The sequence below is a fragment of the Triturus cristatus genome, chromosome 3_2 (assembly GCF_964204655.1).
Source record: "Triturus cristatus chromosome 3_2, aTriCri1.1, whole genome shotgun sequence".
NCBI lineage: Eukaryota > Metazoa > Chordata > Amphibia > Caudata > Salamandridae > Triturus > Triturus cristatus.
The window spans coordinates 1,142,117,193-1,142,135,958 of NC_140584.1; the positions used below are offsets into that span (position 1 = coordinate 1,142,117,193).

At 47.7% G+C, this 18,766-nt stretch overlaps 1 protein-coding gene across 1 annotated transcript in view; it reads left to right on the top strand.

The window, feature by feature from the left end:
• SMARCAL1 (SNF2 related chromatin remodeling annealing helicase 1) overlaps window positions 1-18,766 on the top strand; it is a 355,566-nt gene that overhangs the window by 222,055 nt on the left and 114,745 nt on the right. Inside the window, exon 7 of the mRNA XM_085649962.1 lies at window positions 16,851-17,001. Within this exon, the coding sequence (XP_085506088.1) occupies window positions 16,851-17,001 (151 nt within the window). The remainder of the gene's footprint in view (window positions 1-16,850; window positions 17,002-18,766) is intronic.

Sequence of the window (18,766 nt, forward strand, 5' to 3'; positions counted from 1 at the left end):
AGATGGCTTTGAACTGCAGCTTCAACTTTGAAGGACACAACCCTGGCCATCAAGCTTCCAGGGATGATGCATGTCATGGAAACTGAATCTTTGCATCCACCCAACTTTGTGAGAAAATTCAGACTCGACCTCCACTTCAGGAGACAGCCCCTAAGCCCCTCAGAGATGACTCACCTTTGTAGAGTTTGTTTCAGAGGAACACCAAAGTTTACGCATCCCTAAAAAAGCACATGTTGCAACACATCAGGTCTGCTTTACCACCTCTAGCGAGGCCAATTCCCCCAACACCACAGTCACCACTTAAGGTCACATTCCCCACTGGAGTCCGCCGGTACATACACACTTAATTCTCACATTCTCAGGGGGGGGAGCCTGGCGCGCAACCAAGATGGCCGCGTAGGGTTGTGGCTCCCGAGGGCCTCGCAACCTCCCACGTCTATCCTGTCATAATCCTGGTTTTCTAGACGGGCTTTTGTGTATGATCTTGCGCTAAGGTGCCACTCGTTTTCCAAATCGAAATCGGACTCCGGGAACCGGACTGGTGGCGATCCGAAGTTTGCGGCCTTCTCCGGCCTTGGTCCCGAACTCGAGTTGGTGAGGTGCCCGGGTGCGAAGTGAACAACAGCGGCATGCCAGTCTGGGCCTGCCCCGTACCCCGTACTTTCACTTTCGGTTTCGAGTTGATCTGCGGAAACTGACGTCGGGACTTCGGGTAAGCAGCGCCGAGGACGGAGTGCATGGCCTGATTCTCGAACTGTAAACGGGCCTATTTCAGTTGGTGGCCCGGATCTCCTGCATTGGTCGCCTGGCCTTCCTCCGGGAGCTGGAGGGTGCTGACCTTGGTGGTCGCTGATGATGGCGGCGAGAGTGGACGGCGACAAGCTGAAACCCAAGTCTACCCGGAGGGGAGCTTATACCCAGGCCAACAACATGGACCGCTACGCGCAGTCAAGGGATCCCCTAGTGGATCACATAAATCGCCTGAGCGGCCCAAGGAGGCCTCGGGCGCATCGTCCGAATTGACTCTGCTGGATGTCATGGGGGCCATTGAGGAGATGAAGGTGAACCAGCAATTTGATACACTGGCTAATAAATTGGACTCGGTGTTGATTGATGTGAATTTGGTCAGAGCGGACCTGTCCAAAACAAATGACCGGGTCGACTCATTGACTCAAGCGGCGTCGAGCCTAACTGTGGATGTGGCCGCTTTGCAGACGGAGGTACGGAGGTTGCAGCTCGCCAGTGACCTGACTGATCTTCGCCTTGAGGATTCCGAAAGCAGGGCCAGGCGGAATAATGTCCGTATTATTGGGGTGCCCGAACGATCGGAGGATTCTGCTGCGGATCTTTTTGTGGAGGATCTAGTGGTGACTCATCTTGCACCCAAGGGACTGAGCAAGTTCTTCGCTGTGGAACGGGCCCACAGGATTCCGGGTGGTGCGCCCAAGGTGGGTGCTCCCCCGCGGCCTATCATTACCCAACTTTTTAACTTTCGGGATAGAGATGCTATCCTTCAAGCATCGAGGGTGGCTGGGCCATTGAAGTTTGAGAACTCTAATGTTAGCTTTTACCCAGACTTCACGCAAGCGGTTCAAAAGCAACGGTTGGGATTTTTGGCCATCAAACGGCGCTTGAGGGACATGGAGCTGAAATATGCGATGCTATTCCCGGCTAGGCTGCAGGTTGAGTTAGAGGGTCGCTCGCATTTCTTCGACCGGCCGGAGGCGGTTGGAGATTGGCTGGATGCCCTGCCTAGGGGTCGAGGTCGGGAAGATCGGATGGCGGAGAGCGGAGAGTGCTCGGCGGAGTAGGAATAGAACTGGGATCCTGGCTATGGACCGGACTGGTAACGTTTTGCACCTGTGGCTGCACTGGACTCCAGTTTGTAACACTTTGCCCTTTGGTATTTGGAGGTTGCGGGGGGCCTCCTGGGGCCCTTTCCTCCTTCTGGGGTTTTTTTTTTTTTTGTCTTCTTTGTAGTGAGTTTCATATTGGGGCGACAGGCACACTGCACGTTGGGGGGGCTGTTTGGGCTCACGCAGGGGTGCAGGGAGGGGGGAGTTTTGTTGGGGTTGATGGAGTGGGGTTGGGGTTTGTTTGTTTGCATCACAAGGCGGGGTAATGTTTTTTGTTGTGTTATTATGATTGTGCTCTCCGGGAGGGGGATATTTTGTGCTGGGGGGCATGGGGGGTAAGGGGTTGAGACTTCTTTCATGGAATGTGAATGGGCTGGGGGACAGGATAAAGCGGGGGGTGGTCCTGCAGTTCTTGAAACGTATTTCGCCGGACATTGTGTTTCTGCAGGAGACGCACCTAATAGGGAACTCTTTCCATGCCATGAACAGGCGGGGATATCGCCTTCTGGCCCATTCTGGTTTCACCTCTGGCTCGAGGGGAGTGGGCATTTTAGTTAGGACCTCTCTCCCGTTGGAGGTGGATGAGGTGCTCCACGACGACAGAGGGCGCTACACTGCGCTGGTGGGGAGATGGGAGGGTAAGTTGATTTCACTGGTTACTGTCTACGTGCTGCCGGGCCTGCAGACGGCCACCTTTGCTGATTTGGGGCGCCTGCTACTTGGGCTTCCGGGGGGGTTTTGGTCTTGGGGGGGATTTTAACGCAGTGGTTTCCGGAGTTGAAGATCGACACCGCCCTAGGGACCTCCCTCGGGCCCAGAACTGGCTGGGGGGCTTTCTGGATACCCTGGGACTGATAGATTGTTGGCGGTTGAAACACCCTGGCCAAGCGCAATATACCTTCCACTCCGGGGCCCACGGTAGTCTTTTGAGGCTTGACTATATGCTAGTGCCTGCGGCCCAAGCTGGGATGATTGGGGAGGTGCGACACTTGGCCCGCGGTATATCTGATCACTCCCCTCTTTTGCTACACTTAGATATCGCCTTGGGGGCGGTGGGGAGGGTGGCGCTGATCAACCCCTGGTACCTACGAAACCCCACGATCCGTGCAGACCTGGTTAGGTCCCTGGAACACTATTTTAACGACAACGTGGGGTCGGTGTCTTCCGCCGTCTCCCTTTGGGAGGCCTTTAAGACGGTGCTCCGGGGCCAGGCCCTGTCTCTCATCTCCCATACCAAAAAATGCGAGGCGAAAGAGGTGGTTCGACTAGAAAATGAGATCACCGAGTTAGAGAGCGATTTGGAGCAAGGTGTTACTGATGACAGACTGCATGTGCTGGGGCTTAAACAGGCCGACTACAAGGCACTGGTTACTGAATCGGCTAAGAGTATGAGCAGGGAGCAACAGGGGCGTTTGTATGATATGGGTGATAAGGCGGGGAAGTTGATTGCCTGGTTGGATAAGAAGGAGAGAGCGAGTCGAGTGGTGCCGGTTGTTGAGAGGGTGGATGGTGTGTGTGTGACGGACCCCGGTGATATTGTTGATTGCTTTGCGGAGTATTTTCACGGGGTTTACTCTCCGGTCTCTGAGCGATCGGAGGAAGACTCTCGCCTGCTGCTTAAAGACATTGCTTTGCCGTCTCTATCTGATGAGGATAAATTATTGATGGACGCGGCCCCGTCGCCGGATGAGATTGCTTTGGCCATTCGCTCTATTGCTTCTGGCAAGGCCAGGGGTCCAAACGGCCTTCCCATCGAATTATATAAGTTGCGCCCAGATAAGATTGTGCCGTATCTCCGGGACATGTTCCTTGAGGCACAGGCGGCGGGCTCCCTCCCCCCTGACCAACGTCTTGCCACTATTGTTGTTATCCATAAGGAAGGGAAGCCGCGGGATCGGTGTACTTCTTACAGGCCTATCTCTTTGTTGAACGCGGAGCCCAAAATCCTTGCCAAAGTACTGGCCAATCGCCTGATCCGGGTCGTGGGCGACCTGATTCATCAGGATCAATCCGGTTTTATACCCCATCGCAATACCGCTTTGAACCTGCGGCGACTGCATGGCGTCCTCGCTAGAGCGCCATTCATGCGTGAGCCGGCCATTTTGGCGTCCCTGGACGCTACCATGGCGTTTGACACCTTGGAATGGCCGTATATTTGGGCAGCATTGGCGAAGTTTGGGTTCGGCCCGGGGTTCATCGGTTGGGTGAAATTGCTTTATGATCACCCACTGGCACAGGTGGTGGTCAACGGACGGGTGTCGGCTCCTTTTGTTTTGGGTAGGGGCACGCGACAGGGATGTCCGTTGTCGCCTCTTCTCTTTGCGCTTTGTTTCGAGCCCCTTGCGGAGTGGCTGCGGTGGCACCCTTCGATGCATGGCCTTAGATGGACGCCGGAGTACGAGGATCGTGTCTCCCTATATGCGGACGATATCCTCTTGTATCTTGAATCTCCGCGCAAATCGCTCATTGTATTGGTGGATGTGTTGAGCTCCTTTGGTCGCAACTCCGGATTGGTCATTAACTGGGCTAAGTCTTGTGTGTACGTTCTCTCCGGGGAGGCCCCCCCCCTTCCGCGGGGGTGCCCTATCCAGATTGCGCAGTCGGGGTTTAAGTATTTGGGAATCTTTATAACCCTAGACCCGGTGGCCCGGTATGAGCGGAATCTTCTCCTCCCCCTTCAGCGCCTAAGGGCGGATGTGGCGGGTTGGCGGCGGCTGCCGCTCTCGCCGCTCGGCCGGGCGGCGTTGTTCAAAATGATGTCGCTGCCACGCTTTTTGTACGCCCTACGAAAGGCTTTGAGAAATGGGATATGATTGGTATCAGCAAGGTAGGGGATCTCTGGACGAAAGGGAAATTTAAGACGTTCGACATGCTGAAAACCGAATATCAGTTGAACGATCGGGAATACTTTCGGTACGCTCAGGTTCATCACGCCTTGTGTTCCGTATTCCCGGACGTTGCGGCTATTCCGGAGTCCTCCCCGTTGGAAGATAGAGTATTGGACGGCTATGTGCCGGATAGCACCATTTCGCTGATTTATAAGAAGCTTCTCAATGATCGACTGGGTTTGCTGACCTCATTGCGGGAGACATGGATTGCCGACGGTTTGGAACTTGACGACGAGGATTGGGTGTCAGCGGTGGCCTCCCCGAAAGAGGTGGCTATCCCGGCCCGCTTGCGTTTTGTCCAACTTAAGATACTTCATAGAGTGTACGTCACGGGGCCTGGTTTGATGCGTATGGGGTATTCGGTGGATGGTCTGTGTAAGCGTGGCTGTGGACTACTGGGGACTTTCCTCCATATCCTGTGGGAGTGTCCGGAGGTGACTCGGTTTTGGTGTAGAGTGCATGCGGTGTTAGAAGAAGTCACGCATGTTGCCTTGTTGCCGGAGGCAAGGAGATGTTTGCTGAATGTCTGGGAGCCGACTGATTACAATGTGATGCAGACGCAGTGGGTGACTCTGGGCTATATGGTAGCGAAGCGTGACATTGCACAACTGTGGGGCTCCCAGAGGCCACCAACGGTCTCAGCGTGGAAGGAACACATGGACTGGTGTATGTTCAGAGAGAAAACGGTGTATGTGGCGAGAGGCAAGCCTGGGAAGTGGATTAAGGTATGGGGTCCTTGGAACTCCTATTGTGGAGGTATTTGCGCCCCGCCCCAGACGCGAGAGATGGATGCTGCTCTGTCTCCCTAGCCCGCGCATTCCTCTATGCTCCTGTGACATGTGCATTTGGTTTCTTCTGCCTGCCCCCCCCCCTCTTTCTCCCTGGGTTTGTTTACCCCTTCGATACGGGGAGCACATGTTACTACTATTGACCTCCTCTGCCTTGTGTGTGTGATGTTTTTCGTTTTTTTTTTTTTAAATATGAAACCTTTCTTTGCTTGTCTATGGACAGCGGCTGCGGCTGGCTGAGTTGATTAGCACTCCAGTTGCTCTCTTATTGCTTCACCGATGTGGTTGTTAAGAGGTGTCTATGCTTATAGTGTGCATTAGCGGCCGGCCTGTTGGTTGTAGGCCCATACTTGTATGTCTCTGAAACTGTAATAAAGGTTTTTCACAAAAAAAAAAACAACAAAAAAAAAATTCTCACATTCTCTCTCACACTAACTAATCCTGAGAGCCATTTCTTTTACTTTTTTGAACCAGTGCCACCAGATGAGGCAGAGGATCTGTGGCATGACAAACCACTTTGAATCAAGAATTGACTCATTTGTTGGCTACTAGGAAATCAAGAATATATAGAAAAAGGCTCTCTTGCGACCAAAGCGCTCTGGACACGTGTAACCAGATTTCAAACTGAGTTTTGGCAGCTAGGCTATACTACATTTGGTATTTGTTAGTTCTAGCAAGATGCAACTAATTTGGGAAGCTCTGCTTGCACCTTCTTTCTTTGCCAGCTCTCTGATGAAATGTAATCTGCCAAGTTTGAAAATGATTTGTGATATCTCTTATACTTGGTGAAACGTCCCAAAAATTGAGGTTTCCTGAATGTCATTAGGGGCTATTCCGGTTTTCCACATGTGGTGGTGTAAGCTAATTCTCTTATCTGTTAGGCAATGCTAACACTAACTGTTCTGGTGAATATATTAGGTGAACTAGAATCTGAAGAAATAGCTGTAATATAAGCGAGCAGAATATGGTCAGTAAACACCCACATTTCTGTTTACATAGATTAAGAGTGGTTTTCATAAGTATAATATGATTTGCAATTCTGTAGTAAGCTGCATGAAGCAGACACCAACCTGGCGGAAAATCTAAAAAAAATAAAAAGCACCAAAAAGGTTTAAAGCTTGCCCTATAATGGACTTTACTATTACACTAACAGTACTACTTTCACAAGTGTCAAATGTTCATAACTGGTATTTCTTAGGCAGTATTTTGTAGTTCCTTGAAAGCAGGTATGACGAGTACCTGCAGAAGGAGACAATCCACTCCTGTGTGGTTAGAATAGTTAACTTTAGTTGTGAATCAAGGTTAACTCAATCGCTGATAATTCTTATAACTGGGTTTCTAAAAACTGTATTAGCAAGACAATGGAAGACAACCAATTGTCTGCTTTTTGGCACTTGGTGAAGTGAGGCTTGATGAGTTATTCAAACAGAACAGGGAGCAGCTAGCACACACAATGGCAACAAGAAAGTCAAAATAATGGGGTAGATTAAAGAAATTTTAAAGTAACTGTTGATTAGCTGAACATGTTTTCTCTTTAGAAAGAGTTTTGATATAGTTTAAGAGACACAAATATACATCTTCATGATGGTGGTTGGATCAGAAAATGCAAGAGTTGCCTATGGGGTCACATATCTGGGATTTACTCTTTTTTACACCTGACTAACTAGTGCTGTTCTGACTAGTTACAGTCTTGTGTTAACATTTTTCATGGCATCCAGTTACAAGAGTTTATTTTTTTCATAAGACATCCCACGATTACAGTGATCGGTCTTCAGGGGTCATAAGCTGATACCTGGCCAAACCTGACAATGACTGGGCAACAATCTGTTAAAAGGAGTTTTAAAATAGAGAAAGAAATGGTGACATTTTACCTGTACAGCATAAGGGGTCTTTGATGTAAAGAATGAGGGGCAGGTTAAGAGCTGAACAGGGAAGAATCATTTCAGACTCCAGTAGACTTGGTAGAGATGGAAGAACAACACTATTCCAGCAGTCATATTGGCCCTACAAAGCTATTCAACGCCCTCCTATTAACCATATGACATTACCTTAGAGATGATTGCTACTGTGGTTGAAATGCTCTCATGCTAATGCAATTCAAAAGTATCATATTGAAGCCCCAGTCTCAGTACAGCATCTACCTCAAGCCCAGAAATAGCCTGAACCAAAGTTGGCATTGAGGTGAGTTCTATAGCATTACAAGGTACCAAGACAGTTGAGTTGTCTGGAAGTTGAGTGGTCTATCCCACCCCACAAGAAAGCATTTTCTTTTTGAAGATTACCACTTTCTTCAGATACTTAAGAGCTGTTACAATAAAAACTGATACCTCTAGTCCCACACGATTTGTCACTCGGGACACGTTGACTCGAGAAAAATACATGAAAGCACTCTAGAAACTACATAGTGTGTAAACTTTTATAGTGAGGAATTCCAAAGTGACCACATACATATAAAAAGCAAACTTCACAGCAGCCTTGGCAGCAGACTGCCATCTTACCAAGAGTGTTAATTCATGTTAATGCCCACTCCTAAGGTAAAGGGGCCATACATTGTCCATCGAGTCTATCCAGTCCAGGCATGCCCACCAAGACTCCTAAGACAGAAACTAGCCATATGCAAATCAGTTTTTGTTCTGCCCCTTGTTTTCATGTACTTAGGGGACCTTGGAGTGGCAGTTTGGGCTAGAATTTTGCTATTGGTGGTCCCTACCTGAGGTGGCATGGTATGGGAAAACCGATGGACTGGATTGCAGGGTAGAGTAATTACCAGAGGCTGAAAAAAATTCTAGTAATCCTCCCATCGCTTTCTTTTTTTCCTCCACGCAACACCCTCTTTGTGATCCAGGCGTGGGACCCGTGCTCACTGTGCCATTGAACTCAAACTACACCTTAATGAGATGGCCTTAATAGACTGAAACTGGTCTGGGGTTGCTTGTGTTCATGTTTAAAGGGGACCTGGTGTGGCCTGGGTGGCAGCCTAGAGTAATTACCAGTGGCTTAGAGTAATTCAAGCAATCTGCGCTTAAGGTATGCATGCAAGCATATACACTACATTACACACTCTGGGATGTAGTGTAGGACTGAGTGTACTTAACTGAACAGACAATTTACAATCACCTCTATAGGCATTGTGAAAAGGTCTGCCCATTTGCTAACAGTTCACTGTTGCACCGCTGTCCGTACTTTACAATCCGCTTAGGGAATAGTAGTCGTACTCTCTCCTGAAGGCATGCTTGATGCGTCCCTCTGGAGCACAGAGCCCTCCTCTGGGTCACAGCACTTTCTCAGCACACAGCTGCAGCAGCTTGTCGCGCCCATTGCATGTCATTCGTGTTCAGAAAGAAAAAGTGCAAAATTGGACAGAAACATACATGCATATTAATTCAAGGCAAAGGCGCATGCCCGCCAAACAGATGGGGCCTGTCCCCCCAACACTCCAGGACTACTGTGGTTGACAGTTTGATTTCGGAGATCCTGCAGTTTTGATATTTTAATCTGTGGGCAGTCTCTCAAGGAGCGTCACTATCCTAATTCACATGCTTGTAATGCCGTCAAGTGCATATTGGTTCCTTTCCATTATGCTGCCATGAGCTTTATTTAGTCATGCACGTGATTTTAAGAAATACTGCATTGAAGATTTATGGATCAGCCTAAATGTCTGCACATGTGTATCAGCACTACAGACTCTCATTCATGGGGCTAAAGGTGGTAGTAAGTTGTTTTATGAGACCACCATTTGAGTCAATACATGAATGGAACCATAGAGAGGTTGGTGATTTGCAGGCAGTTTCTATCGAGGAACCTTTCTTATGCATAGATAACGACTTGGCAATTCTACTCACACCCTCAATTCTTGAAAAACATTGTCTCCATAGGAGTGAACAAGAATGTGGTAAATTTGAGATCTGAATATTTATTACCCAGTTGTGTGCAGAGCTAGAACATACTACAAGGGTTATTTGAATGTTTTAAATATGCTGATGCGACCAAGAAGATTATAGGGTATTAGGGGCAATTAAGCTAATGAGATGATGGTAACTGGAGGGACAGGAGTGGCCTCTTAAGGAAGAGGTGGGTCCTCTGTTCTTTCCGTTCTTGGTTTCATTGCAGAGATGCAGTGGAAAAGAGTTCCAGATAGGAGCCCTATTTATACAGTGATCTTTCCCCAAAAACGTGGTTGGCTTTTTGGGAGCAAAACAAGACCGTGATTGGAAGCTAGGGGTGGGCGGAATTTGCGTAGTCTCGCTACGCAAAGCTCTGCGAAACGGTAAAAAATCTCTGCGAGCACACAGAGTTCCGCGAACACGCAGAATCGCTTGTTCCACCCGTCCGCGATGCTTTTTTCCTGTTCGCGAACGCTGTTTGCGTGCTCGGGGGGAAATATCTCGCGAACATGCATTTTGAAAGCACGAACAAGCAAAAAATTCCGCGATGTTGCGGATCGGGGAATTTTTGGCAATTCCACGTTCACCGCGGAACGGGAAATTACCCAAATTCCACAAGCGGAACAAAATTTACCGGCCAGGCCTATTGGAAGCCAACCTTAGTTGAGTCGTCAGGCCATATGTATATAATAATCTAGAGCGGTAGATCGGGGATGCGCCCTATCATCATGTGGGCACAGGGTTTGAAACCAGTCCATGGTTTGCTAATGTGCAGAGATTGACCAAAGATGTACAGAAGAGCATCTCAACTTTTAGTTTGAAATCTTTTTATTGAGTTTCAACAGTAGGATGCAGTGTGTTATGTGGCCGGAGTCGTAGGCCAATGGCTATAATTTTGCTTCGCAGAGCATCAAGGTAACAAACACAAAGACAAAATATAGGGAAAATGGGAACCTCCCCACCCCCATCCCGTCTCCTCCCCTAACATCCGAGTAATAAGATGAGAAACAGACCCAGCCCTCCACTTCATCTGGGTTATTGTCTAAGTTGTGTTTTGACGTAGGTCAGGAAGGCACAGCAGCCGCAGATATCTAGGACAGGGCAGCTCACGGAATTCGGTGCACAACAGGGAAACAAAGGGATGCCACACATCACCGAAGGACGCCCCATCCCCCTGGAGGGAGGAGGTGATACTCTCCATGCCCAGTACGTACCACAGACGGTGCAGCCATCCTTGTATGTTTGGTTTAGTATCTGTGCCCCAATGTGATAGAATATTTTGTAATGCTGCCCCTAGGGCTATACCTATTTGTTTGCCTTTGCGAGACTTAAGGGGATAAGTAAGTCTGTCAGATACCCCCAGGACTACATGTGCAGGAAAGCGGAGAAGTGTAGTGTCAAAGTGGCTGTCGATCTAGTCCAGCACCTATGACCAATAAGTAGTAAGCATAGGGCATTCCCACAGCAGGTGTAAGAGTGTGCCTTCAGAGTCACACCCTCTCCAGCAAGTAGGAGAGCGATCAGGGTCGCTCTTGTGAAGTTAGGCATCTTCAGGCCTAATGGGGTTATCCAGGGTGGCTGCCTGATGTTCCTTCAGCTTGGTAAGTGTTACGTCCTGGCAGTACCTAGAAGGGTTTTGGTCGGGCAGTGGCTGTGCGGAGTACAGGGTGGCGTAGAAGTCTCGAAATGTGTCAGCTTTGTCCTCGCCACGTGTATGTTCTGCACCGTAGGTGGTCAAGATTAGGGGAACCATCGCTGCTTGTCTCTGCGCGCGCAGTTTATGGGCTAATAGGCGGCCACATCTGTCCCCTCCAGTATAAAATGCATGGTTCAACCGAAGCGTGGCATATTCTGCCCTGTCAAGGTCAAGACTGGCCAATTGTGCCCTGACCGCTTTTAGTTTCCGCCAAACTCAGAGGGCTCCCGGCCTTTTATAGATCCCCTCCAATTCCAGCACTTGCTCAGTAAGCTCATCCTTTTTTCTTTACGGGCCTTATTGTCTGCGGCAGAGGTGGCTATAAGGTCCCCCCCGGGCCACTAATTTAAGCGTTTCCCAGAGGGATATGATGGAGGTGTAGAGCGTGTCATTTTATAACTAAAAAGTCTTCTAATGTTTTTGGGAGGTGTGCCACTACCTCGGGCCGATGTAGGAGTGTGTCTCTAAATTGCCATGAATATGATGGTCTAAGAACAGGGGGGAACAGTAGGGTCAGGGCCGCGTGATCAGAAAGCGTTTGAGGTTCACTGATTGATGATTGCACCGGCGTGGCCGCGTGTTCTGGCTCGATGGACCCTGCTCGGGTTCCTCAAGGCCCAGGAGTTTGTAGGCCACTTGGAGTGAACGGATTTGTCTCAGCTCCCCTTGGTAGGAAAAGATCAGCCTGAATGGGTGGCCCCAGGAATATCGTATGCCAGAATCTCTAAGGTGAAGCGTGATCGGGCGTTTAAGCAGCGTGGAGGCAGCTAACTCCTGGAATAAGGTGGGAGTCTGACCTTGGTACGGAAGGTGGGGTTCCGTCGAGACTTGCAGAGGATCCTCTCCTTTAGCTGGTAGTCATGCACACAGGATATCTGCTGAGGATGCAGAGGCCGCCCTGCGTGGGCCCACCTTGTGCGTGCGGTCTAGCTTGATCGTGAACTCTGGGGGGTTCCTCTATGATAGCGCTGAAAAGGCCTGCCACGAGAGCCTCGACATCCCCTTCGCTGTCTTCGTGTCTCATGCCGCAGATGCGGATGTTGTTCCGACTGGACCTGTTTTCTAAGTCCTCAGTATGAGCCTGGAGGTCTAAGTTTTGCTACTTCAGCCGGATGACTTCTTGTTGGAGGCCCTCCAGCTCCTCGTCTCTTCCTGTTTCGTGCTCTTCTACCGTGTGCACTCGGTCCCCCAGCGAGTCCACGTCGCGTTGTACATCCCGCAGGTCCGCCTGGAGATTGCGCTTCGTGGTGACCAAGTCATCCCGGGGGGAGAAGAAGAGAGACTCTAAGAAGGAGTGGCTAATCGGAGCCTCCGGGCCCCCGTCCCTCTCCGCCTCGTCTGCGCCATCTGGGCTCGTCTGGCGCTTGGGCTGCTGGGTAGACTTAAGCAATAGTTCTTTCATGGATCTGTCCTTTCTGCCCTTGTGGGGCTTAGTGCCAAGGTGAGAGCAGGGAGCGCAGTGGGCTGCCCACAGAGAAGGCTGTAAGGAAACGGCAGAAGGCTGCGCCAGGTCTGGGAAGTCGCAGCTGATTGACTTCGCGCTCCAGTTCCTCGCAGGCGCCTCAGGTCCACAGGGCTGCGATAGTGCAGTACTTTCAAGGGCCTACTTCTAGGTCCGGTCTCCTTCACACTGTAGCGCCAGACCTGCAGCTGGGGTCTCCAAGGCCGTGTGCCCGCGCCAGGGCCTCTGCTGATGAGGTGAGGTCCAAGTAGCAGCAACCTGAGCCTTGGGGAGTTCTTGTGGCTAGGGCGAGGCGCAGCAGGAACCCACTGTGTGTCCAGGCCAGAAGCGGCCACACACCCAAGAGCAGGGCACCAGAATCGTAATAGAGTAACCTGCTAGGACACCATGTCCCATGTGTGGCTCCTGTGGCTTTCCGTATTATTTCACCCAAGCGGATATTTCTTTTCAGGCCTGCCCACAGCAAAATGTTAGCTAGCCAGGATTGCTCAGAAATGTACTTGGTACCAAGGCTTCATAGTGTTTGTGAGAGAAAGAGGTGGTGTGATGTGGCACCAGCTGGTAAAATGCTGTCCAGGGTTTTGTTGTTCTTGGTATTGGTGTATTTTGACCAACCATGGAATGATGGTGTTTGCCCCTGATATACTGGCTTCGGCCGCATAGCGACATTTGTGGCATCCTTGGTTGACGCTGGCCTTGACATATAAACGGTAAAAATGTATTTTTGGGCATCTGTGCCTTGAGGCAAGGACACACCGTCATGAAAGGCAAAATCTATCCAAGTGTGTCAGTAGTAATGTCAGTAATCACTGAAGTGGCACGCTGATGTTTGTGCCCTAAGCATATATACCAAGAACGAACAGTTGGTATTTCAGTACTAAATACCATATTTTTCATGAACATGCAAATGTTTCGATTTGGGTTATTCCGTTTATTTTTCCTCAAAATGAGTAGCGTGTATTGATATAAAAATGGTAAAGTTGGAATTTAGGAACACAGTGCTTGCGTTTGCACATCTGCATTTGAAGGTGATATTTGAGTGATGGTGTCTGCTGCTGTCTGAGAACGTAGCCTGGGAGCTGTCTGAACGTGTACGTTCTCCATGCTTTATTTGAGCAACGGTACTGATGTTACTGCATAAGCTACTAACTCTTACGTCTGTGGTCTGAGGTTGGGAGCACCCTGGACCTTTTTTTCATTTAAATTCTCAGGCCTGAGATGGGCCTAAAGCTCTTTGCTAAAATGGGAGAGATAAGAAAACGAAAAGAAATAAAATATAGACGTGATAAAAGATGCATTGAAAAATGATAGTCCATACGTAATTATGTTCAGTAAACAAGCACCCCCATAGGCTCTTTAGACATTTTAGGGAAATTGTTGCAGAATGTGGCACTTTGCACCATTGTCACAATTTGCCCGAGGTTTGGATGAGCTCCCAAAGTCAGGCTTGTTTTAGACACCACAAAATTATACTATTATTTCATAAGTTCCCCTCATGAAATAAACCTATCACTTTTTAGGTCTTGCATAACAGTGTATGTACTCTCTCTTGCAAGGCCTTTCATTACCTTACAGTGGGCTTAGAGGCCAGACTGCCCATTACTTGCCATTGGTTGGCTTTTTTGTCACTTTTGTTTGCTTGCTTACTTATTCGTCAGCTTCCACAAGCTTTCCCTCCTCGTCTTGTGTTTGTCCAATTCCTGGAGCAGAGACACATTACTGCTTCCACAGATTGCTTTTTCGGGTACTACATATTACATTTTTTCTAAGCACTCCACGATAGTGACGGTGTTTTCCAAATGTCTCCCTCCTGTCCTCACCTGTGTTGCTTCCCTATTCCCCTCTCGCCCGCCCATGTTCACTTTGCATGACCCCTGGTTCAATCCATTCATGTTGAGGGTGCTCGGGCCACCACACACGTGAGGTACTGTTTTTATTGGGAGAATGCTGAGTTCTAGGAATTCTGTTGATCCCTGCAGATTCTGGACCTTTCTCTAGCAGAAGTGTGAGGAAAAGGTGATTTTAACCAAAGTTTGAGGTTTGCAAGGCATTCTGGATAAGAATACATAGTGAGATCTGTGCAAATGACATCACCCTGGATTCCCCTGGGTGTCTAGTTTGTAGAAATATCTGGGATTAGTAGGGTTCTCTGGTTTCCAGCCAACCCTGGTTTGAAATGTGTGCTTGCCCCAACCCCTCCTCCACACTCTCCATTGTCCACATGCCTTCCTTTGTCGTGCCTGTCTACACACTGTTGTCCGTGTGCACCCAAATAGATGTATGATATTAAAACAAATGCAAATACCACTCACATACCTTTTCCACACAACCTTTATCACGCAGAAATCTTGACCACGCATGGTAAGTAACTGTGTGTGTGTATATATGGCCCGGGGCACTGATCGGAGTGAAAGCAGACTATGCCTAATGGTGCGGTCTGCTTTCAGTTGTTTTGACCCTAAATCATTTTGTACCATCTGACTGCTAGCTTTCTAAAGTGTTCTTTCAGATAAGCTGGCTGCTACAGCTGCTTTAGCGAAACCTGATTCTGATGATGACCACAAGGTGCAGAGTGGATGTGACAGAGCTAGCTGTGATTGTTGCTTGTCATGTTTTGTCCTGCTGGCATGTGGCAACTGATGGGAACTAGAGTGAGGCAGATTAGTGATAATGCTGAAGGACTTTGACTTGCTGGGCTGTGTTCCCCTAGGATATTGTGGGGTCTTGCCCCCAGTCCTGACACTTTAACTGGCACGTCGACCCATTGCTTACCCAACTAGCTCTGTGCTTTAATCCTCTTAATGCTCGCATGCAGCATGGGAGTTATCTGAGTGAAGCCACACCTGATATATAACTGGTGGTCGGGGGTCTGGTCATCCCTGTTCTTATCCCTGGGGGCTGTTGAGTGAAGGTGTGTTTGGTGACCTGTAGCATATACTGAAGTTATTTTGCATGTCAATGTCTCTTTTTGGACACAATTGCACACAATGACAACAGCGTTTTTCCAGCCCCAGCTGATAGAAACATCTTTGGAAAGGCTTCAGGGGCTCGTAACCTCACCAGTGAAACCTCACTCAGGGAGACTGAACAACAGCTGGAAAATACTACCTAAATCAGATTGGGGACATGCACCAGAGATTGGTGATGTCTGAGAGAAATATGAGAGATATGACATATGGTAGAATTAAGTGAGTCCAGAATCACAGACCTGGGTGCATCTCGAAAATCATAAAGCGAATCCCAGAAGTGTGAAGTAAACCTGATTTTTCAAAAACTGCAGATTACCAACCATGTTTCCTAGAGGCATGAAAACATGCACTACTGTCGATGTGAAGGACACGTGGACAAAGAAATGATGCACTTTTTGGCTGTTAAAAAAAAGATGGAAATTGTAGGGGCCAACAGAATCTCATATTAGTGGACCCCAGTTTGAAAGTCTGTTGAAAAGCAGTGAACAGTCAACACTGAAAAGAAAAGATGCTGATGCTGAAGTTGTTGGCCTCCATCTGGTGTTTTGTTCTGAGTGGCAATACTGCAAGGTGGATGTATTCACAGGAGACAATGCTATGCAGATCATTCTGGTAGGAGGGTAAGACTTCTTGCTAGGTGCAGTTGCTTCTAGCAAGAACTCTAATAATTTCCCAAGAAGTCTACCCCCAAAATTAAGGCTGGGCCATGGGAGGCATACAGCATAATCCTTGGTTTGGGGTGCATTTCTTATGGGTATTTTTAGGAGACAGTCTCACTTCCTCCACTCCTGCCCCGCACTTGCTCCTCTCAGATCAGGTAGGGGCAAGAACCATTGGGGTTTGAAAATAAGTAAATCTTTGATCTTATTACTCTCAAAAAGGAACATTTTGAGAAGAATTGATATACATCCATCCAAAGCTGTTTACTTGTGGTTAAGTAGGTTATGTGTATCATAACTGAGTTTTCTCCTTCTTAAGTTAAAATGTGTATTGAAAAGAGATCCAAAATGGCATGCCACAACTCAGAGTTCCAGTTTGGACAAATTGTTCCATAGTGCCTTTGGACAAAAAAAGATTTGCGGTTACATCATGATTTTGACAAACTGTGCCACGTGTTTTTTATACTTTAGAATCATATTGGAAATAACATTAAAAAGTTGTATTTGGCTTGTTTTTAGTGTATGTTAAAGGTAGTGTGTAATATAATTAAATGTTTAAATATCCCCTAAAAAGTATGGCAGTCAAAAATAATTATCTGTGTCATAAATTACACACCCACCAATTACTCTTTGCTTTTTTGTTCCCAGCTTTGCCATATCCAGAGAAGGCCGTCTACTCTTGGCTGATGACATGGGTTTGGGAAAGACGATTCAGGCCATCTGCATTGCAGCCTATTACAGACAAGAGTGGCCGCTGCTTGTGGTCACCCCTTCTTCTGTCAGGTTTACTTGGGCTGAGGTAATCCACTATTTTATGTGTTTGATTCCCTCAAGAAATCTGCTCTATGGAAAATGTGGACCGTGAACACAAATTTGAAAAAATTGCTGGCTGATGAAGGACCACTTTTGACATTTAATCTACCTGTTTTTAGTTCTGGCGTTAGCCAATGCTTTTTGATTTTACTAAAATTATATGTTTAATACACTTATTTAGTGGGGCTTTCAGTTACCTCTCTTCATCCATTGTTGTCATTCATATTTACTTTCACCCACTACAGCATACAGTATGGGCCAGTGTGTCAGACTACTTTTGCCACTGGTTAACTTAACTTTGAGTGACTGCATTTTGCTCTTTCACAAGGAGCACATGCGCACACAAGATAGTTCCCTTCAGTGCCAGTGTTTTTGTTTTTACTTTAGTGTTGCTTTTGTGTTTAGAGCCTAAGGTGAAAGCAGGACCTTTCTACCAGATGTCAACAGAGCACTCCACGCTTTATCAGTTCTTGTCTCCTGCCATTGCAAATTATTTTGAAGTGTCCTTTGTTTATCTGACTTCTGATATTTCACAACATAACCGATTGCGTCCATGTGAAACTGTTCTGTATTGTTATTCTCTTTTTACTATACATGCAGTACACACACCAAAAGCTTTAATATTATACATAGAAATGTATAAGTGGACAATTCTTCAGAACACGTTTATTCTGGACTCAACTTCATCAGTGTTTCTGTAGAAATCTTTGCTTAGTAAGAAAATCAGCCTTTATTTATTTGTTCTTTTCTTGTTTCTTGCTTTTTTCTTGCCTTCTTTCTTGCTTTTTTCTGTCCTTCATTCTTTCCTTCTTAACTTTTTTCTTGGCTTTTTTCTTTCTATCCTTCATTCTTTCATTTCTTTTTTTTTTTTCCTTCGTTCTTGCCATCATTTCTTCCTCCTTTCCTTTTCTTCTTTCCTGCTCTTTCCTTCCTTCTTTCTTTCTTTTTCCTTCCTTATTTTTCTTTATTTCCTTCCTTCTTTCTTTCTGTTTGATTTTTTTTTTCCCTATCAGTCTCTTCCTTCTTGTTATGTTACTTTATACTGATTTGTACAGTGCACTAATCAGCCGAGAGAGTATGCAGGTGCTTGGGCACGGTGTGCAGGAGTGTGGTCCCAAGGTGATTATATGAAGAGCCAGTTCTTCAGCTTTTGCAGAGCTCAAGAAGTGAGGATGCAGCTCTGATGTGTTCAGGGAGGTCGTTCAAAATCTTGGGTACGATATAGGAGATTGAGCGACCTTTAGTTTTACATTTGCGGATGCGGGGAGTGTGTGAGAGTGAGGCAGAGCGTAGGTGTCTGGTGGGTTGGTGAAAGTGTTCGCAGCTGTACAGGTATTCTGGTTTGGTGAGTTTTGTACGTGTGCGTGAGAAGTTTGAATTGGCTTTGTTTGTGAATGGGGAGCCAATGAAAGATTCCTGAGGTTGGGGTGTGATGGAGTGCGGCGTGGGAAGTCAAATGTAAGTCTTGTTGCTGCGATCTGGATGGTCTGGAGTCTGTGTAGGAGTTTTGGAGATTCCGGTGTGGAGAGTGTTGCCGTTGTCGAGTCTGCTGGTGATGAGTGCTTCCGTGAAGGTCCATCTGGGGATCTGAGGCAGCTATATGGTAGTCTTTCGCAATATGCATAGGATGTGGAAGAAGAAGGTGCACGCTGCGTTGACTTGAGCCGTCATGTTGAGCTCGTCATATAGAATGATCCCAAGATTTCTTGCGTGTTCTGTGAATGTGGGTGTTGTCCTGGCTCCTACGGCCA